This window comes from Colossoma macropomum, unplaced genomic scaffold, assembly GCF_904425465.1.
Source record: "Colossoma macropomum unplaced genomic scaffold, Colossoma_macropomum, whole genome shotgun sequence".
In the NCBI taxonomy this organism is placed as follows: domain Eukaryota; kingdom Metazoa; phylum Chordata; class Actinopteri; order Characiformes; family Serrasalmidae; genus Colossoma; species Colossoma macropomum.
Genome location: NW_023494807.1, coordinates 31,530,217 through 31,553,791, shown reverse-complemented (window position 1 = coordinate 31,553,791; position 23,575 = coordinate 31,530,217). Strand labels below are relative to the sequence as shown.

The following is a 23,575-nucleotide window of genomic DNA, read 5'->3' as shown; positions in this document are numbered from 1 at the left end:
CAACAAGCGTTAAAATTCTATTTAATAAAAATGAGGTTAAATTACAGACATGTTCCCAGAAATCATTAGGCCTCTTCAGAGTGGCGTGAGGGTTCCCCACTGTTATTTCTTGATATCACCCATCCCTATACTTCACTAACCACTGTTTCCTAGAGGAGCACTGGAGCCGGGAACACGAAGCGTGTAACTGGAGCTCGGGCCGGTGGAGTTGCCAAAGCTGGTAGAGCGTGGGGTCAGGTGGACACAGCCCAGGACAAAGCTCCAGTGTGGCCAGCTTAAGTAGGACATGGTGAGACTGAGAGCTATGTGAACACACGCACACACCGCTGACCCAGGTCACCTTCGCTCAGAACGAGTCCTTCGCTAAAACCAAAACACATGCAGAGCCGTTTTATTACAAAGAGAACCGATTTAGATTCCAGATTTTTACAAAATCTCTGCATTAGTCTTTGGTTGAGATGTAAACAGAGAGATTCAGAGTGGTTTGGTGTGAAATGGTTCAGATGTCTTTACAGTGGTGGTGATAGGAACCAGGGGTCGCCATGACTACAACACAGATATAGACATTTTATTTACTATCCAAAACCACCAGTGAACCTACACGAGTCTTCTGAGTTTATATGGAGTGTTGATGATGGAAAACAGTGATAAATCTAGAAAAAAAGCACTGCGTGTAACACTCTGCCATTAATCAGCTTTTAAAAAATACGCCTGAGGCCAAAATCTTTTCAGAACTATCATGAATCAGTGTCTCAGACATCAGGCAATGTATTCATAACCATTTCATGTAATATCTGTGAGGGAGTCTCGACCACGCCTTGTGGTAAGCAAAAACGTTTCAAACATGTTTTGTCCTGTGTGTCTTAGTATGTACTCTGAATTACGAGGTCGTAGCCAAAACATGAGTTGCTACATGTAAGCTAATACTGCTGTGCATTGAATTGACATCATAAGATTGACCTCACCAAAAATACCGCAAACCAGCAACCAGCACAGCTTTGTCCAGTGCGCTGTAAAAAAAATGACATCTTAGGAAGTGAAAACATCTTAAGTGTAGTCAATATATCTGATATTTCTCATTATTAGATTGATGTAGGTGTATTATAAGATTATTAAACCTGTTTAAAGACATTTTTACATGAATTAAGTCATTTTATCTAGTAAAAGTGTCTTATTCCATTGGCAGGTCATTTTACTTAGTTTGAGAAATGATGCAGATAATTTCGCTTATTTAAAGAAATCAGGCTTGAAACCAGTAAAATGATCTGCCAATGGAACAATACACTTTCATAAGGTAAAATGACTCAAAACAAGTAAAAAAAGCCAAAAACAAAAGTTAAATAATCTTATTATAATATTCCTACAACAATTTCATAATGAGAAATATTAGATACGTTGACAAGACTTAGATTTTTCACTTGCTAAGATACCATTTTTTAAGGTGTGTTGTAGTTGAGTTGCTTTGGCAGTTTTTTGAGTTGTTATACAACAGTGCTGAAGTGTGTTAAAGCAGTGGAGGACCAGAGAAGAAGTAATGATTTCTTGGAACTAAAAAAAAAATATACGTCTGTTAAAGTGTTTCCTTTATTTATATTCAACAGAATCATGCTTGTATAAAACTCAGCAAATGTTAGTTCTACCATTGAGTTCTGGATGGAAAAAACCTCTTATTCTCCAGGGTATATTTTGGTTTGTCCATCTGAATTTACATGATCAAATCGTAAGGTAAATTATTCAGTAACTGTATAAAATGTGTACATTTTTATTTTATTTATATACTTTTTGCAAAAGTATATCTCAAATTAACAGAACATGTTTCATGATCACACATATTGCTATATGTTTACAATTTACTGCCGAAAGCCAAAAATCTCAGACGCTCTTTGTATTATTGTATAAAAATAATGTTTACAGAGCAGATCACTGAAGAGACGCCATCTGTTTATAGTTTACATCCCAGATTTGTGGAAAAATGGCTCGACTTTCAGTAGAAAAAAAAATTGTGAGTTCAGCTTCTTTTATTATAAGGGTTTAAAATTACATCACCCATCTATTTGACTGGAAAAAAGACAGTTGCAGCTCTCATACGACCCTCACCTTTAGAATGTAGCTTATAAAATATGAAAGTTATGAAGAATATGACGAAGTGCGTTTTGGAACCACCGGTGGTCCCAAGGAGTTGAAAAGGTTAATTCTTCAAACGCTGAGTGTAAAACTGGCCAATCAGCAATTGTTATCCTCCATGGTATCTAGGTAGATATAGTTAAGCAAGCTCTCCTATTGGTTGGGACTTCAGGAGCTGAAGAGAATCCTAACAAATTAGATTAACTATCAGCATAGTTACGAAGTGACAGAGGAATCAACCAATCATGTTTAATTTCCAGTGGGACCAATTTGGTGAAAAAGCATAACTCTAGACCTTCTGGAAGTTCTAGACTGACTGAATATGAGTGGCAGCCTGATCAGTGGGGTGTTAGAAATGGAAAACAGCAGCGGCAGCTCCACACCAGAGCTACTGAGAGTCACTGTGAAACTGAAGGTCCAATATACGCTATATCACAAGTTATTTAGACTTTAGACTTTAGTGTCTTTTAGAAGCATCAAATATCTGTGTTTAATCTAGAACTGGAAATTATTCATCATTGCAGCACCTCCAGGCAGTTATTTCCAGCCCTGCAATACCAGACTCAATCTCTTTGAATGAGGAGACACCAAAATACTCAAAACTGAATGTCAAATTACCGTTTACAAAAAATATCTAACATTACTGATAAAATCTGACAAAACCTTATAAATGGTTTGTAGCGTTTGGCTCAATAACTCAAAAAAATGCTCTTGTTCTTGAAACAAACAGACGTCATTTTGCTTTGCTTTTCATATTCTAACCAGTGACTGTTTCCTTCTTTATAATGTTTCTGTGCAACCCTGCAGCAGAGATTAGCATCATCATAGAGGTGGTTTTTCCCTGTTTTGACAGTGTTTGTGTTGAATTTGGTTAACTTGATTTTAGGTATTGTTTCATTTTTATTATTGAATTTTTTAATTCATTTTAATATTGCCAAGCTATTGTTCTACATCTTTTATTTCTTTATTTATTTCACTAATTATGTTGTTTTATTTATCCTGATTTCATCTTACATTGACGGCATTTGGCAGACGCTCTTATCCAGAGCCACTTACAGTTTGATCATTTTTACACAGGTAGGTGGCGCTAGTGTTAGGAGTCTTGCCCAAGGACTCTTATTGGTGTAGTGTAGAGTGCTTACCCAGGTGGGGATTGAACCCCAGACTACAGTGTAGAAGGGAGGGGTGTGACCCACTACACTATACTAACTGCTTAAGTTACTATATTGTTGTAATTTTAATGGTTTATTGATTTTTTTATTTACTACTATGATTATTATTACTTTTTTAGCATTTGATATATTTTTACTATTTAACTTCTCAATTTCTGATTTCTGTATTGGCTCGGTTACAGTATAAATGAGGGTCTCCCACAGTGTACAGAGTTTAAACAAAGGTAATTTGATTGATTGATTGATTGATTGATTGATTGATTGAATTTAAGGCCTAATGGCGATTTCAAAGTGCAGGAGTGTTAGCTTGCTGGACGCCCGTGCTACTGAGCTGGACTGTGTTGCTGTAGCTCAGCAAAATTAGGCAGATTGGAAACAAGAACGAATTTGTTTCCATGCTAACGTTCAATTTCACAGCAAAAACCACACCCAGTCTATCCCACATACTAAATTTAAATGAATAACCCTCTCAACCTTCGGACATATTTTGAGTTGCAAACTATAATTTCTCATTTATTTGGATGGTATTTTGCCAGCGTTCTGTAACGACTGTTCAGCTAAGCAACATCTGCTAAGAAAAAAAGAAATATATCACTGTTGTCGGAACAAAACCTTGTATCTCCATTTTTCAGTTTTTGACATAATTTGAAAATACCTGTCGTCCTATACATTATCTGTAAATTTCATGATGAACAGACCAAAAGAAACAGCCCTAAATGACGTGGAAAAAAGTCTGGTTCCATTGACTTACATTAAAAGTAAAGTAGGTTTTTTCCTTCTCCTGTAAAGTTACCATTTTGGAGATATGAGGTTTTGATCTGACCACAGCGATATGCAGCATGGAAAGGTGACAAGCCCAGCCCACGTTCTTAGGGAACAGAGCTCGTTCCTAGACTAATTATACTGTCTGGATTGTGGGCTCCTGCCTCTGCACCGATGTCTCAATGTGTTCCTCCTGTAATCCCATGACAGACGAGCTGTGCCGCAGTCAGAAACTCCCACTCAGAACAATTAGGACAAACAGTCACGGTGATGCTAAAGACTGCACCTGGTTCTCCACCATGACCTAAACCACAGTGAGACAAGATGGTCAGCTAGAGTGCAGGAGGGGCTAAGAAGTAAAGTTACACCCAAATGACCGAGCAGGGAAAAACTAAACAATCCGCTTTCCAATAAACACTTGTGGAAGTGAGAAAGATAAACGGTTTGTTCTGGGTCCAAAATCTGATAGATATACATACCTAGATGCTGGGTTGGGTCCAGCCAGGCACATCAACAGCGCTGGCATTTTGGGACGGTCAACATCGCTGCTGGACAGCATTCAGTACCATTACAGAGCAGCAGTTTAAGAAAGATACTGTCCAAAATTACACTATTTCAGGAATATCACACTCAGAAAGTGGGATAGGATTATATAACGGAGGGAACGCAGCGATCCACACTCATGTCTGTGTGATGCGTATCGTCTGTGTGATGTTTGTGTAGATATGGCCGTGTGGTTAATGAGGCTCAGAGAACCTGTTGATGTGATTGTTTTTCCTCTGGTTTTATATTAAGCTCATTTCATTTAATAGTCTATTCAGGGGGTCTTAACTTTATGTAGTAGTTATTTATTTACAGTGATGGTTAAAGCTTTGTAGCTCGGTAGGTTATAGCATTCCTTAATCCGTGTAGATATTCATAATAGATTAATGTTAGAACCTTCTTACACGAACCTGAAGTCAGCGTCTTATTCGCCAGCTTCTTGTTTGAATTTTCCTGTTCCACCTTAAATGGTGCAGCTTCAGGCACCAGAAAGTGAGTACTGCACCATATAAGGTGGAACAGGAAAATTCAAACAAGAAGCTGGCGAATAGGAACTTCAGCTTCGTCCTTCTCACTGTGTTTTGGGGGTTTATATTTTTTATGTGTATTAAGATTAGAAGTGATTCAGACATTGATGGATTTGCTGATGTGTCTGATTGTGTTTCTCACGCCAAACTCGGTTTTTAACGTCCGGTGCAGACTGAATACTTTCCCGCTGATCCGAATGGCTCATTAACATGATCAGTTATTAAAGTAATAAAAGCTACCGAGAGCAGATCCGAGCAGCCTGGATTAATCTGTGTCGGAGGATTATAACTAAACAGATTTGGTGAAAATCGGTTGAGTAATAAGGAAGTTGTGCTGATTTAATCCTGAGACTCTTCGTCTCTCAATACAAGTGGATTTGTTCACAAGCGGATCTTGACCTCTCCAACATGGCGGACGCGCAGACGTATCGCCTCAGATAGAGAACAACAGACAACGCGGCATCTAGGAATGAATATCTATGGATTGAGCCATGTTGAATCCCAGCAAACACACAACATTGTCACAATGTTGTCTACTTTCCTACAAAGTAGCTACATCGTTGTCAAAAGGTGGTGCTGTTTACATTGTCTGAACAACACGGTCACAACGTTGCCACAACCTCATTATTGAGTAACGCTGTCATACAATACTGTGACTACCAATTTGCAACATAGCAAAATTCAGTGGAGTTCCATGCACAACATAATGGAACTTATAAGGAACTGCGAGCAGCATCGTCACAACTTCCTGAGGATTTACTTAAGCAGTAGAACACAGAGGGAGTGTGTTATTGTGAAATAACATCACAGCTGTGATTTGGTCGCCGTAGATCATCACAGCCGTGATGTTATTGGTGATAACACACTCCTCGAGTGTTCTACTGATTTTAAACAACAGTTAAATAAAGTAATAAATTAATAAACTGGGCCGTGAACGCGGCGTTTAATATGTTTTAATGTTCGCAGTTCCTTCACCAAATTATAGTTCCTTAACGAGCAGCTTGTTGCTACGTCAGAGTAACGAGCTCCGCCCACTCGCTGCACAGCCGGCAGTTCGTTCTCCAGCTCCTTACACTAAATTCCCAAACTGTCATCACCACTGAGCAGCTTTTCAGTCGGCAGCTGTGACAGAAGAACAGCTGAACAACCTGGAATCAGCCAGAAATGAACTGAATACCATTCGCCAAACTAAATGGGCTGTAAGATGCTTTACAGACTGGCTGGAACAAAACAACATTAATACTGATCTGGCAGAAAATGACAAAACTGAGCTGAGCAGTTTTATGGCTCAGTCTGATTTGGTCAGACTCTGAAGATCAGACTACACGTTTGGCGAATGGTATTGGGTTCATTTCTGGCTGATTCCAGGTTGTTCAGCTGTTCTTCTGTCACAGCTGCCGACTGAAAAGCTGCTCAGTGGTGATGACAGTTTGGGAATTTAGTGTCGTCTCATCTTCAGAGTCTGACCAAATCGGCCGTCGGTCAAATGTGATCTTAAGTGTCCATTTTCTGTTTGTGGCAAAGTAAGAAGTAAAAACGTCCAAATGGCGACAGTAGGTTGTCACAGCGTAACTGTGTTTGTTGGGAAGCTGTTGTGAAATAGGCTGAGTTCATGAGCTCCTCCTCAGAAGCTCCTACTCACAAGTTCAGAGGTCGTGTTATGTGTTTAAACAGTTTTGGTTGGAAACAAGACGGACATTTTTTGCCTTCTGTTGTTCTTCTACTGTCAAAGAGAGGATGTATTTTGCAATAATGGATCAAAGTGATTAACAGATGCTCAATGTGTTTTTAATCCAGTCAGAAGTTTTAAATCACACAGCACGAAGCTCGTGTCCTGGTCTTTCTGCATGTGGACGAGAGGACAAAGACTTCAGCCAGCGCTGTTCTCGTGTCACTGCTGGAGAACTGGAATACTTGGAAAGTCAGGGATTTTAGAAAGATCTGAGTTTCCTACTAGTAATGAGTGATTATGACACTGTGGTGGTGTTCATACTCTCTCTTACCATAATTATGATATTTCTGAAGGACCTGAAAACACACACTAGCCACGTTTACATGCAGACTAATAATCCGTTAATAATCCAACGCATAAATCTAGTCTGATTGAGGCCATTCGGAATACAGTCTCTATCCAATTGAACGAGGTGGGTAATCCTGTAAATATTCCGTTAAATAGAAGAATAATATCCGTGTAAACGCCTGTATCTGATTACATTCCCTATCGGAAAGTTTAAGTCCGTTCTGATCATGTTCGTCGCGTCATAGTGAAAGTTTATACCGTTCAACATGGCGGAGCAGAAACTGGTCTGCAGAGGAGACGAAGTTTATGCTCTGATCTTTAAAAGACGGCGGTGGGACGGACGTCCAGCTTATGTGTCTCAGAACACGACGTCTTCCTCTCGGCCTTCTTTAATAAGGACATGTGAAGGACGTTTTCCTGAGTCTGACATCATTTTAAAGTAATTAAAAACACAAGCACTGCTCACTGCTGCTCATCTCACTCTGACTGGACTCACGTGATGCTGGTTGTCATGGTAACGTCTACACTAAGCAGTTCTCTACACATGCATCATTTTGGATCTGATAACTTGTAGTGAGCATGTAAACGGAGATTTTCCATCAGATTGTTGAGAAGAGTGAGAATAAACACCTCAGTCTTAATCTGTGATCGGAATGGCAAAACTCTTTGCATGTAAACACAGACATTGCTCATGGAATAATCTTTGTTGCTTGGCAATCACACTGCATAAAAATGGTATCTTAGCAAGTGAAATGATCTTAAATCTGGTCAGTATATCTAATATTGCTCATTTTGAGACTGTTGTAAATTTATTATAAGATTATTTAACTTATTTCTAGATATTTATACTTCTTTTAAGTGATTTTAGTTAAGATTAGCTTGTAAAAAAATATTCTTGAAGCATATTGACTCAATAAACTCACTTAAAACAAGTACAAATTGTAGAAATAAGTTAAATAATCCTATAAAAAGCTCACAACGATCTCAAAATTAGGAATATTAGAGATACCGACTAGATTTAAGATTATTTCACTTGCAAAAAAAAACATTTTTTTCAGTGCAGAGCTACTGTTCATGAATTACACTGCTTGGTGGAAAAGTAGTTTGTTGCAATTGTTATTGATAATATATGAATTTATTAATTGAATTTTAAAAACTGATAGTTCCAGTCTGATTGGCTGGTTGACTGAGCTGTTTCAAAGCCACTTCAAAAGACTTACGTACACCTTAACTCTTAAACTGAAGTAATACAGAGCCTGCTTTTGAATGGGGCACAGCCAATCAGCACAGAGCTCATTTACATATCACTACTGTCAGATCAAAACCTTGTATCTCCAAAATGTTAACTTTACAGTAGAAGGAAAACACTTTTAATGTAAGTCAATGGAACCAGACATTTTTCCAAGTCATTTTGGGACATTTCCATTGGTCCATTCATCATGAAATGTACACACAATGTAAAGGACAGTAGGTTTTTTCAAATTATGTCAAAAATTTAAAAACAAAAACGGAGATGTGAGGTTTTGGTCTGACAGCAGTGATAAAAGTCAAAGTCAAGAGTAAAGAAAACAGCCTGGTTAATATTAAAGGGTAAAAAAATCAAGCGTACTGGCCCTTTAAATCTCATTATAATATAATATCACTACAGTTTGTGGCTCTGCTGGAGGCCTGTCCAGTCTAGCATGCTGTTATTATGCACTGGTAATTATCTCATGCGGGCTAATTGGCAGGATGAGAAAATTGTGCCGCTGCTTCTCAGCAGTGCAGCTGGACGCTGGGGACGAACCCTGTACCACAAACTCTCACGCCTCGGTCCAGCGAGCGCTGAACAAAACGACCTCTACGCTTCATTAGCTCATTCATTCCCTCGTAGGTGATGTGGTTTCCGCAGAAAAGCTTCTTACCTTCGGGGGCGGCGGCTCAAACAAACACACGACTGCAGCAGAAGTGGGACCAGTTTTCACAGAAACCTTTCGGAAGGAAATAATAAAACTCATTATGCGCTTGACCTGTTTGGGTGCCGAGGTCCAGCTTAGCTCTGTTTCCATTAAAGGGCCCATATCATGGAAAAACAGTAGAGAACGGAGAAACAACGCCTTCTGAATTCACTGTTTTTGTGATGTCACAAAATCCAGCACACTTACATATGTCCTTTTACACAGTCTACAGCAGTTTAGCTCCGCCCACTCACACTGAAGTTATAAGAAGGGTTTCAGCCTGGACTGCTTTTTGAATGAGGCAGCCAATCAGAACAGAGCTCATTTACATGTATATCAGTCTTAAAGGCACAGTCACAAAAACCACACAAAAGTTGTGTGTTAAAATAAGCAAATACAGAAAACGTGCACTAATATTTGCAGAAAAATGTCATATTTATGTGTTTTCTGTAAAAGATGTGAACTTTTTTTATTTTTTTTTAGAAATTTAACGAAACGTCAAATTATTGAAAATTTTGCATATGACTCTGTTCGGGTCATTGACTGACATTTTTTTAATCTAAGTAGATTATTTTCCACAAAATCAATTAATTTAATACATGGCACATATTAAATTATTCAACAGTATCTCTCTTATGTGAAACAGTGCATCCACATAAAATTCATTTTAGTTGCTTTTTGCCTTCAAAAGTCTAAAATGGTCAGATGCTGTGACCGTCCTACCATATATGTTTATTAAGTAAACTACCCAAAAAAGATAATTTAGTTATATAAAATTCTAAATAAAATAATTTGGCATTATTTTATGTATGAAAACTTTAAAATAAAAACCATGTTATAAAATAAGGCAACTTTAAAATTGCTGAACTCACTGAAAAACTTCTGGAAGATTTTTCTTCCTCAAATGTAAGGTGGCACAACCAAGGACTTTTATTTTGACATGCACTTGACAGAGGGGACAGCGTATTGTATCATATAGAAGTGATTTCCATGCTGCACTGCCGAGGTTAGCAGCCCTTTTACAAATTTAGTAAAAATGTGCTTTGAGTCGTGCTTAGATTCAGTTTACCATGTCAGGTGGTCTGACCTCAGGAGAACCATGAAAATGAGGAATTATTATAGTAATGTTTATTTATTTGAAAAAAAAACATAAAATCAGGAACTCAGGTTCAAAGAAAAAGGTGTCTACAGGTGTCTAAGTAGACGCCTGTTTAATTTGAAATTAGTCTGAAAAGTCAGGCAGCGCAATCAGTCAGTCAGATGGAGCAACCAGACCAGAAAAAGCTTCTTATGTCCACATTAATAGCAGGGTTTAGGGCAGTTTTGGGAGCATTTACTCAAAAAAGTGACTTATTAATATTCACTAATTACTTCTCTCAGACTGTAAAGGATCATGTTACACTTCGTATAAAAATGTATAATGTGGGTGTGACACCAGGGCTTCTTAGAAAGTACTGAAACAGGGTCTTGGTAAAAAGGGAGGGGTAGACTTTTGTTTTTAGGACTCCCAAGAAGTAAATAAGTAAACTCTACAAGAAAAAGGTGGTTAAACTATTAAAAGGGGGGCAAACACAATTTCAAAAAAGGTGCACAAACAGTGTCCAAGGCTGTCATTATGACTGGGCGTGTGGCTCATGTGCTCAGCACAGAGAGGCCGGCGATAAAAATGAGAATAATGATGGCCTTTTAGTGCCGGACGTCTTTACTGACAGAGCTGATGGTCACAAATAGATGGTGACGAGCATAAAAGGTTCATTATGGAAAGTTACAGCAAGCAGAGCCTGAAAAACGAGCAGAGGAACAAAGCTGATCTATAGAGCTGCACAATATACCGTCCTCTAATAGTATCTCAATACTGGCAGCAGTGAAGGCTGAAATATGTAAATGAGCCTTTTTTTAAACTGTGTGCTGTAAGCATCCTGACCAATCACAGCTCCAGATGAGTTTCTGTGGGTTTAATACAGGCTAATATTTAATCATTTTAATGATCAAGTCTGCTTTAAAGGGCCCATACCCTACATCAGGGGTCACAACCCAAATGTTAAGAGGAGCCATTTTGTCCTTTCAACAAAAGTCAAACCACCTTGGGAGCCACAATATTTATGTCCATTTTACATCTTGGTTGTAAATATGTCTCAGTATGTGCTGATGTACTAATATAGGATAAAAAATATATATATATTGCTTTACTCTGCTTTAAGCTTTAGCTCAGCTATAGCCGCTTTTCTCGCATCTCCAGCAGGAAACTTTTCCGCAAAATTAGAATAGTTTCTTGTAAAACGTCTCTCAACGTACAGCTCCTCATTCACCAGCTTCTTGATTCTCCCGTTCCACCTTAAATGGTGGCTGAGGCGCCAGAATGTAACTGCTGCACCATTTAAGGTGGAACGGGAGAATCAGAACAAGAAGCTGGCGAATGAGAAACGACATCAGCTTTGTGTTTTTTAGTGTTTGTCAGTTTCTCGCTGCAGATTAAACGTATCAGGAAACCAGCTGGAGTGATTATAAACACAAATCAGTCCATTCGTCTCCAAATTATCGATGTTCATCTTAAATCTCTCTCTTTGCCGTTTCGTTAGCTACTAGCTAGGCGAGACTGTCTGTGTTGCTATGGTGACCAGCAGTCTGCGCTGATCTTCAGGGTTAAAGGGTGAATTAGCAGTTCTACATTAACTCCAGAGTTTAAGACCATTTATTGTTAAACTGTGTTGAACGATCAGCAGAGCTTCATTTTACTGTAAAGGAGGATTATTTTATTTTTACCTACTAATCTAATTCAGCTGTGGAGCCACAACAGGGCAGTAAAAGAGCCGCATGCTGCTCTGGAGCCGCAGGTTGCCGACCCCTGTCCTACATTTTTCTTGTATTTTACTTTTTCCCCCCAGATAAACATTTATAAAAATTACTTTTTGTACCAAAAAGAGTCGTAATTCATTTCTACATGACCACTTTCTAAGCTCTCTTTATCCCTTAGAATTAAACAGGCTGTTCAATGTACCTTTAAGACTGATATATGCAAATGAGCTCTGTTCTGATAGGCTAGCCTCATTCAAAAAGCACTCGGCACTTCTTGTAACTTCAGTGTGGATGGACAGAGCTGAACTGCTGTAGGTTGGAGAGGTGGAGATATGCAAATGAACTTTTCTGTGACATCACAAAAAGAACAGGCTGTTTTTGAGGCTTGGTTTGCATGAGCGAGAAATCGATGTGAACTTTCTGAAAGTTTAACAATGTTTGCAAACGACATCAAACTGTTTCATTTAGGAAAAGTGAGGGAGATCCAGGTTTTCTCTGATTATACTGCAACTGAAACCCACAGCAATCTAATCACAGCACTTACATTTTGACCGTATCCACAGAATCCAGAGCGGCCATAAGGTAGTTATAATTTTATGAATTGTTATCTTAAGATAAGTTAATTATCTTGTTATCTTAAGATAACAAAGTTGTTATCTTGAAATAATGAGTTAGTTATCATTATCTCGTGATAATTATCTTGTTCTCAAACATCTTGAAGTTATTTATCCTGTAATATCGAGATTAGTTATCTTGAGATAGCAAGTAAATTATCTTGTGATCTCAAGATAACAACTTGTCTATCTTGAGATGACAAGGTAATTTACTCATCTCAAATTAACTTTATCTGGAGGTCACAAGATAATTAACTCGTTATCTCAAGATAACAATTCAGAAAATTATAGCGACAGCTCATGGTCTCTCCAGACTTCTGTACATATCAGCCCTGGTGAGGTAATGCAGCCCCACCTTAAAGGTGAATTTCATCAACTTTTCAAAATTTATACATAATTAAATGGTTAAAATGTAAACAAAGTCATTCAGAGTGGTCTGGTGTGAAACGCTCCACTCCAGAGTCAGAACTGTTCACAGTGGTGGTGATAGGAACCAGACGTCCACCTCTAAAAGCTCCCTCACAGAAAGTTACTACATGAAATGGTTATGAATTCACTGCCTGATGACTGAGACGTTGTTTTACGACAGTTTTGAGAAAGTTTTTTTTTCTGAAATCCACTCATGGTGGAGGGATACATGCACGGCGTGGTGAGGCAAAATAGTCCCCAAAGAAAACTTATCATCAACATTCCATATAAACTCAGAAGACTCGTGTGGGTTCTCTGGTGGTTCTGGATAGTAAATAAAATGTCTGTATCTGTGTTGTAGTCATGGCGACCCCTGGTTCCTATCACCACCACTGTAAAGACATCTGAACCGTTTCACACCAAACCCCTCTGAATCTCTCTGTTTACATTTCAACCACTCAACTGTGCAAAACATCAGTGGAATTCTCCTTTGATCAGCACAAAAGGAAGGAGATAAGAAACAAAAGATCTGGAAGCCAAAAATTCCAAAGACTCAACTCAATCTGCTTTAATGAAGGAACTAAGCAACGTGCGGAAGTGACCACACCCTTAAAACCAGGCACTTTCCCCAGCTCTCTGAACGGATGCTTACACTTCTTCCCTGCTTTACTAAAGAAACCACAATAAATGGAGGGGGAAACGTCTAAGTGCATTGATTTTGACTGCCAAAACTCATGTCTATCTATTGACAGCATAAAAAGAGTAGAAAATTGAAGGGAAAAACAACCAAAAAAGTATAATTCTTAACATTTAAATACATCTTTTTACAAACAAAGCAAGAATTGAACCGCAAGAAATGTAATGAGTCAAACAGCCGTCCTTAAACCTTAACAGATATAAATTAAGACGACATCTAACTCAGAATTTGATTGCTGAATCCTATAAAAACAAGCAACAGAGAATATAAGGCTACAGCTTCCTAAAAAACTCCCTATCTTTACAGTAGATTACACAGTGAAAGCTGCTCCAAACTGGCAAATATTATATTCATCCATGAGATTCATGTATTGCAGAGCACTTTGAAAAGACTTTAAAAAGTCAGCAGGAGAGCCGCGTCCATGCCAACAGACATCTGAGCATAGATTTAAAAGGGATACTTCACCCAAATGCTAACACCGCTATTGTTTTCCATTCATTTTTAGCGATGTTGGCGCTGTTGGATGAAATATTCCTTCTGTATTTTGTTGTGCAGAGCTGTAATTAAAAAGCACGGGTGTCCACAACCACCATCTGACTAATAACGACCCAGAAAGGCTTCCAAAAAGCCGACAGGGCACCGGTCAGCTGTGTCCAGCACTGAAGGGGGAAAAAAAGAAACAAACATTTGAACACAACATGAGGCAGGTTCATGTTTCTATGCGGGGTTTCCATCTGTGACCCGGGCCGAGGACATCGCTGTTCACAGTGAGAGCGTTTCGGGACAGTTTCGAGAGCCTAGAACTGCTGCAGCAGTGAAAGGTGGACGAGTCCAGCGCGATTTTCTCGAATTATTCTAAAACTAAAGGACCTGGCACAATTAATTTAGTACCAATGACATTAAAAATGCAAAGATTCATGAAAAGGTGCACTTGGTTTAACAATAAAGGTGCCAGAAGGGTTCTCTGGAGCGAGGGATGGTTCTTTAAAGAACCACTGGTAACACTATTCAAACCCTGGTACATAACACTGACCTAAGCAGGCCATCAGGACATGCACTCAAATACTGAGACAGATTATGTTCAGAAATATAACAATAATGTAATAATAATTTATAATGTATAGTGTATAATAATATAACTAAGCATATCGCTGTTGTCTGAACAAAACCTCGTATCTCCAAAATGGTAACTTTACAGGAGAAGGAAAAAACCTACTTTACTTTTAATGTAAGTCAATGGAACCAGAATGTTTTTGAAGTAATTTTAGGCCGTTTCTTTTGGTCCATTCATCACAAAATGTACAAACAATGTAAAGGACAACTGTCACTTTCAAATGATGTCAAAAACTGAATAACGACAAAAATGAAGATCTGAGGTTGATATGTTCTGTTATAATTACTGCTAATTGTGACAGATGTTATAATGATAGCATGGACACAGCTGTCTTGACATCAAATTTGTGCTGTGTACTCTAATTAGCCATCATGACATCAAACATCACAGCATCTGTCATGACAGTTACTGTTACTGGTAACATGACACTGTTATATTACTGAACATAATCCGTTATGACGCGTTTATGGGGTGGTTATGTCGATGTTACGTAGCAGGGTCCAATTAAAGAGTTACCGAACCATTTTGTCAATGAGATGCGCAAGTTTAAATGGCCCATAATCATAATCGATCACTTTCTTTTATCTTAATCTTCGGTTATCTCTGAAATCCACTAACATCTGCATAGTATTATGTACCAAAAACAGTCCGAATTCATTTTTATATGATCATTTTCTAACCTTTTTATCCCCTACAATGAAATAGACTGTTTTTGGTTTCGTTACTGTGCCTTTAAGACTGATATATGTAAATATGCTCTGTTTTGATTGGCTGCCTTGTATTGTGCCTCATTCAAAAAGCAGTCCAGGCTGAAACACTCCTTATAACTTCATGTGAGTGGGTGGAGCCAAACTGCTGTAGGCTGAAAAGAGGCTTGGTTGAAAATGACTTGGTTTTTGTGACATCACAAAAACAGGCAGCTTAACTTACACTGACAGGCTGTATGGAAAGGGGAGTGAATTGTGTGTTTTGAAGATTTTTAACTAAAAAAAATAAAATAAAACCCAAAAATAGTGCAGACATTGTGTTTTTCTTCCACATAATGTAAAACTAATAACTGAATAAAAAATGAAGGATCCTAAATGTTTAATTGGTTGAATGGTTAACATATGGTTCATAAGTAAGCCTTTAATTGATGGAGAACCTTAATACTATGTGGGGGTTGTTTAAACTTTAACACATCTCATTTACAATAAAAAGGTTCTTCTTCAGAGAACCAAAAGTGGTTTTTCTTTCGCGTGGTCTTCAAATCTGGACCTTGAATCCAGTATCCGGTTCTGGATTTATCAGTTAATGGTGATCATAAATAATGTAACTAACTGGTCATCTAATATCTTCCCTCCCAGTGATTACAAAATTTCATTACAAAATCAAACTGGACGCGAGGTCTGGATTTGAAGGCCTCCGTCCTGTAGCTTCGCTCCAAGTGACCCTTTTGCCACCTTGTTGCGAGTCAGGTGGGCGATATGGCAAAATACAGCAACACTACAAGACATTTTTACATGATGTCCATCAGCATATTTAATTTTTTAGTTTGATAAAAAAATAATTAGAAAATATATGTACAGTATTTTATTTCATTTCTATTTTTCTTTAAGATTCCCGCACTAAATCCAGTTAAACAGGACTAATTAGCTCTCCATGTAATGAAACGTGCAGACGATATCCACGATATACTCAGTAAAGCATATCTTGTGACAATTTATCACGATACCATAAATCTTTGTCATATTGCCCACCTCACGTTGCAACCTACTCAGAGGTGCAAAGTGAGAAAAATATTAGCAAACGTTTCAGCCTGTTAGAACTTCAGGCTTCAGGCTTCCTACTCTTTGATGTCCTCACTTATTTTTAGTAAATTTCTGCGGACTAGTTTGATTTTTAAGACGTGAAACGTCCTCTGGGAGCATCACTCTTAAAAACAAAGGTGGCAATAAGGGCTCTCTGGAGCGACACCACATTAGAACCACATTTAGTTCCTTGGCAGATGTACCAAAGTTTAAAGAACCTCTACGCAATGGAACGGTTCTCCACTGATAAAACCCTGAACAGCATCCCCTCCGGCACCTTTATTTTTAAGAGAGGAGCCTGAAAAGCAGCTTCGCTACTTGTTTTTTTGTATTTTTACGGCATCAGTGACTAATAATTGTGTGCAGATTCCTTTTGTTTTAGAGATTTTTGACTGTTTCAAATTACTGACATGATTCGCTGTGTGCTTAAAGTGATAAATCCCCCCCAAAAAATAAAAAATAAAAATAAACTGAAGCTTCAGGTCCAGGGCCGTGCTGCTGTGGTCTACATCAGGCTGGTGGTTTGGTATGTTTTGGGTAGGTTTGGTGTGAATGCAGCTGTATAGGTCACTCCATGATGGCTCTGTAGATGGTTGGTTCGATATAGTCCTCCCTGTAGCGGGAGTTGATGACCCGCTGTCTTTTAGAGTCCTTTTTGACCTCCTTCTCTACAAAGACCCCTTTGAAACGCATGTCAGATGCCACGGACTGGAAAAAGAAGAGAAGGCAATCCACGTCAGAGTTAAACCTCAGGTTGGTTGACGATATCTGTCTCATAACAGCTGAATGCAAGAAAGCCATGCTCACCAGTCGTGCCCTGACACGTTTGGGCAGCTCCTCGTCCAGGCAGTACACGTCTTCTCTTTTTGCCGTCAGCTGAGACTCGTCCTCAAACTCCACCTGCATGGAAAACGCAGATGTAGATGCGGTTCATGATAACACAGTGAGAGCAAACATAGTTGCTGAAGTGAACAGAACTGAATGTGAAGTGCTGTGCAAAATGCACCCAGAAAAAAATAGAGGAAACACGTTTAGGAGAAAACTACACACAGGCTTCAACAACTAAATACATTTTTCAGGAGACTCTCTTTCAATTCTGCAGAGATTCGTCAGTCTCAGAAGCTGGTTCATCATTTTCTGAAGTGATCAAACACATTGAAGTTGAGGTCTGGACTCTAAGGTGGTCAGTCCATTATTCAGCTTCTTTGTTTGATGTGTCTGGCCAACCTTATCCAGCCAGCAGACCGATATATATCGCTGTTGTTGGAAGAAAACCTCGTATCTCCACTTTTGACGTTTTTTAGTATTTGACATAATTTGAAAATGCCTGTTTCTCTTTACATTGTGTGTAAATTTCATGATGAATGGACCAAAAGAAACGACCCAAAATGACTTGGAAAAATGTCTGGTTCCATTGACTTACATTAAAAGTAAAGTAGGTTTTTTCCTTCTCCTGTAAAGTTACCATTTTGGAGATACAAGGTTTTCGTCCGACAGCAGCGATATACTTTTTTAGGGCACAATTTAGCATTATCCTTTAAAAATAGAGGACACATATACAGGGTCAGGGATGCTCTCTTTACTCTCTTTGAATTCTGCAGAGATTTTTCAGTCTTAGAAGCTGGTTGATGATTTTCTGAAGTAATCAAACACATTCAGTGGTGTTGAGGTCTGGACTCTGGGGTGGTCAGTCCATCGTTCAGCTTCTTTGTTTGACGTGTCCGTCTCCTTTTCTCAGTGAGGTTCTTCTTGACAGCTACACATCCTTTCAGACCCACAGCGCTGAGTCGTCTTCTCACAGTGGAAGGATGGACAGAAACACCTGTGGATGTTTTCAGATCTGAAGCAGCTTGATTTTCTCCTCTCTCTCAGAGATGAAAGCTTTAAGTGCTGTTTATCTGATGGGGGCAGTTTTGGGGTCGACCAGCTCTTCCAGGTGGCTGTCAGGAGCCCCATTTTCTCTGTAGCTTTTGATCAGTTTTCACTTATTTTCCTTTCACTTTCTTCTCCTCAGAAAGATCTTGCGTAAAATAAACAGCTTGCCTTACTGGTCATTTTAAAAGGATAAATAAATATCTGAATCTAAATAAATGATCTCTGACATCTGCACAGTACCTTATATGGTGGATACAGTTCAGCAATTTGGGTTAAATTTATTTTTTCCACAAAGTCTCCAGAGACATTTGACAGACACAAAAACAGGAAACGTATTTATTTAAGGCCTGACGCTTACAAATTTGACTGAGCTATGATGTAAATCATACGTTAACTACTGGGAGATCTGACATTCGCCAGAATAATGAGATACATTTTAAGCAAAGTAAATGAGTGTATTTAAATCTAATAACATCACTGATCAATGTTTACTGAGTCTAAAAGACACACAGCTGGAGACAAACTGTTTTGCCATTGAAGTTTTTAATTGAAAACAAGCTATTTTAAGGCCTGTCTGGCTGAACAGCGAGTTTCCTCAGAGCCTGCAGCTTTGAGTAAGAGCAATGCTCATGTGGGTTCTGCTACAACTGAACTGAAAGCAAAACTAAAGATATTAAATGTGTTCATGATGTTTTCCGCAATCTTCCATGGAAACATCTGTGTTTAATATCACAGCTCTGCTGGCTGCAAAGTCGACGAACGCGAGATCCACTGCATGTTTCAATTTAAATAAACTGCTTGCATTTGCAGTGTAACTGTACACACCACTTCACCCACATCATATTTACAATGCAACTCTATACAGCATTCACTGAACTGTGTTTTTAGAGTTAAATGCAATAATTTCTGTTTTATTTATCATAAAATTTGTAACAATTTTGATATTTTTGTCTAGCGATGCGGTAACAAAGAAAAGTCAGTAATTATTGGTCATTATTCAGTGAACAAGACATCTTACACTGTTAGAAATAAAGGTTCTGTTCAGGTACATTTTTTGTTCATCAAGGTACAAACAGTGTAAATGTTCCCTCAAAGCTCCAACAGTGGGTTTAAGGTCTGATTGTGATCCTTAAATAAGTTTTTCCAGGTGAAAAGTTCGTATTTGTATCTTTTCATAACCGAATGTTTTAAAACAGAACAGTAAAATAAAAGGCTGGAGGCGAGACGGGGTGTGTGGAGTCAGTACAGCTTAGAACATATCATTTCAGTGGATTATGGTTCAGTTATGTTCCCTGACTAAAGGGACTGAGATGGACCCTTGAGGGTTCCACCCCTGTGACAAAAGGGGAACCGCCCCAGAGACAGTTTAGTACCTTTATTTCTGAGAGTGCACAGTTTACCACGACTATACTGGATTTCATCCACCCTGACAGAAAGCGTGGACCACCACTGGTCCGCTCACGACAAAGCTGGTGGTCCACAAACGTTTTGTTCAGCATTTTCTGGGCCGCCCACCGGTGTTTAGGCAGAGTATTAAACAAAATTCCACTTAGTCATTTTCCACTCACAGTCTGATTTACCTATTTTTTCCTTCCTTCCTTTCTTTAGTTATACTTTGTAACTTAGTTTAGTAAGTAACTGTAATCTAGCACAGCGTCAGCAACATTTTCTATAAGATCATTTTATATCAGGCCTAGTCATTATTTTTTCCTCTCTCAGTTGTTTGTAATATTTGTCTAAGTTTATTTTCTAAAATAAAAGTCAGTGTGCATTTAAAATCTGTTTGAGGAGATTAAAAACTAGTTAGAGCTTGTATGCAGGACAATAATCTCGGTGGTCCGAGGGTGGACCAGCAGCAGCAAACAACCTTATCCAGCCAGCGGACCGATATATCGCTATTGTCGGAAGAAAACCTCGTATCTCCATTTTTATCATTTTTCAGTTTTTGACATAATCTGAAAATGCTTGTTACCCTTTACATCGTACATAAATTTCATGATGAATGGACCAAAAGAAACGACCCGAAATGACTCATAAAAAAAGTCTGGTTCCATTGACTTACATTAAAAGTAAAGTAGGTTTTTTCCTTCTCCTGTAAAGTTACCATTTTGGAGATACGAGGTTTTCTTCCGACAACAGTGATATGGTTTTTTGGGCATAATACAGCATTATTCTTTAAAAATAGAAGATATATATACACATGTTCAGGGATACACGCAATAAAAACAATACAAGACTCCTTTTTAACATTAAAACTAGTACTCTGAATCGTAAAACGAGCACAAACATTACTGAATATTCATAGAATCATAATTGATCCTATCTTTACCAAATCTGACATGTTCAATAACCACCTTAAATTCATTTTTACACCCCAACTTATCACTTATCTCGAGTTTGTACTAAAAGTGCTACTGACTGAAACAGTAAGGCTTTCTGTGAAGCACTACTGGGAACGGAGCCAGCTACATTCCACTGGCAATGCTGCGATGCATATACACACAGACGCACATACCCACTGGACTTATTCCTGCTGTAACTCACTGCCCAATGTGCTCAGAGCCTTTCTGTAGAGCAGAAGTCTATCTTGAACAAACAAAGCACTCTGGGAGCTCTGCAGAAGTCCACAAAAAACTAATAATGATAGAAAAGGAACAAATGTCTGCGCTACAGTCGGTTTAGCACATTCCTCAGCTTGTTTACTTGTCTAACTTTTACGTAATCACAGTGGGACGCTGACCAAGGCTGTTCTTTTTCAAGGCCACCATGCTGGGAGAAGTTAGCGGCGGTGTCAGAGGTGCTTGCACTGTTGCAGTAACCAAGTGAACCACTTCAACAGAGGGAAAAGGTCCACGTTTAAATCAAATAAAAGCTTGTTTGGTGTTCAGTGAACTCTGCATGTTCTGACCTGGTACATGGGAATGATGTGAGCAGCGACAAACTTTCCGCCGTAGATTAGGCCGTCTGTCCAGCGCACCTGCACCACGTCGCCCTCTGCTGGAGGACCCAGCTTTACGCAGTCTCTGTTCTGGAAGAAAAAGAGAAAAAAAAAGTCAAGTACAAACCAGGAGGTAGTTTTCTCTAAGGCCTAATTCACACATACTGCGTCTGCGAGCAACATGGAGAGTCTTGCTTATTTTTGTTTCGGCGCCCATGTCAACTGGTCAGCGGCTTCATGCAGTCCCAGACGCCGCACGGAAGTGCCGCGGTATTTAGAGAATAGACCCGACAGCGTTTTTTGGCAAAATACACTAAAATAAGCAATGAAAACAATAAAAATTAAATAGAAACTGTTTACAAACTTAAAAACTATTTTTTACAATTTAATTTGTGAGTTTAGACCATGTCTTCAACATGGTGGTGGTAGTATGAGGGAAGACGAGTGAGGGAGGGAGGAGAACTCTGAGAACCTGCGCTGGAGTTCTGGGCAGCTTCTGCCTGTAGCTTGAAGGCCAGATCCCCCCTCATAGCTGTAGTAGGACAGATGTAGGACTGAGTCGGGATGGCAGTGGGGATTGTGAACACCTCGTCACGGGAACAGAAGGTGAGGATGTAAACTTTTGCCTAAGTCAGAATGCTGTCGAAGATAAACAAACATACCGTGCACATACTGAGCAGATTGACTGATTTACCCATCTGGAAACAGGAATGTCTGTATATCTTTCTCGCTGCTCTGCTCCGCAGCACAAAGGCTGTATGTATGAAAGGCCAGTGCGTCCGAGCTGTAGCGCTCACGCTGCCCCATCACTCACACCACGCATTAAGTGTTGATAAGGCTGATAATGATGTTAATCAGTTTAAAAATGGTAATCATACAAATTCGAAAGGTTTTGGAAGGTGCCTCCTGGTGGAAAAGTTGTTCTTCTAATACAACTGAGAAACTGAAGCCACTTGAAAGCGCTAAAGAGTCGCCATCACTCATCCTGAAGATCTCCTTACCTTCCAAGTTCAGCTGCAACCCAAAACACACCTTATCTGGTATGTGAAAGATCACTGATTACAGGGCAGGCACAGGCACAGACAGACCAGAGGTGGGTGTGGGGGGTGGAGGTAGGGGTTTTGAGCCTCTTGGTTGGTGTGTATAATAATTGTATTTTTCCTCCAGCCAGCAAGGTGAGGCTCATCAATAGTGCTCGTCGGTCTGTGAAAGTCATTACTCTTGGGCGCCCCCCTCTGGTGCAGTACTGATCGCCTTGTTCTCCTCAGTAACTCCGACTGGTCACTCATCACCACAGCACTGGAAGTCTCACCACTGAAACACTGATAACCTCTTTAAGAAAGTGTTATATTCCATAATGTGTTTTTTTTTGAGCAAAAACCACACATAACGTCAGCAATAAGGGGTTTAATAACTACGCCAATTTTTTTATTCATATAAAAGGCTGTAGAGCTCTTTAATAGAGTCATAAGTAAACATTACGTGGTGATTAAATGGTGTAGTGAGTGAAGTTGTGGCTTTCCACACTGATGGCTTATTAACACTAATGTTTTTGGCTGCCCTTGATTATACTGTCTCTTTTTAATTTAATTTACAGCATACTGCAGTCACTCACTGAGTGTAATTCAAGTTCATGTTGCGCTTTTTTCTCTTTGAGCCCCACAAAGTGTCTGCAAACAGGCCTGTTGCAGGGTATATATATAGGTTTAGGCAAATGTAACACATTTTACTACATTTTATAAGCAGTTTTAATGCAAATGAAGGCCATTAGAGCAACAGGGTTCATGTTAATTTCCATCAACCAGCCATTGTTGAATCTGCACCTCCCTATGTATCTGTACTCAAACAAAGATGGTAAAGCTGAGAAGAAAATCCAACAAAGCTGGCAAAGCTGGGGAGAAAAAGGCTTCCACTGAAGGAAAAAGCTGGCGAAGCTGAAGAAACCGTAGGTAACTCAGTCGGCTCAGTAAAGATGGAATCTTGGCGCCGGTTTCGTCTGCGGAATAAACCACCGCAGATTAGCGGTTAAACACGCTGGAGTTTTTTGGAGTAAGAGATTGTGGATAAAAATATCAGACAGTACATCCAGCGCAATTTCAATGTGGCATATTTAATACCTTGGAGGGGAAATTATAAAAATTAAAGTGATTTTAAGGCCTCAAATTAAGACAAGAATTTATTAGAAGTAATGTTTCCTCTGTTTCCTATAAAAAGCTGTCTTTTTCAGGCTGGGGAGGAAGCATGAAGAGAAAGACGAG

General features: G+C 39.1%; 1 protein-coding gene across 1 annotated transcript in view; it reads right to left on the bottom strand.

The window, feature by feature from the left end:
- Positions 1-13,446: 13,446 nt before the first annotated feature.
- Positions 13,447-23,575, bottom strand: part of kdm4ab (lysine (K)-specific demethylase 4A, genome duplicate b) — a 42,654-nt gene continuing 32,525 nt past the window's right edge. The window contains exons 20-22 of the mRNA XM_036555795.1: positions 21,288-21,407; positions 17,312-17,404; positions 13,447-17,212 (exon numbers count right to left, since the gene is read on the bottom strand). Coding sequence (XP_036411688.1) covers positions 17,072-17,212; positions 17,312-17,404; positions 21,288-21,407 — 354 coding nt within the window. The 3' untranslated portion in view covers positions 13,447-17,071. The remainder of the gene's footprint in view (positions 17,213-17,311; positions 17,405-21,287; positions 21,408-23,575) is intronic.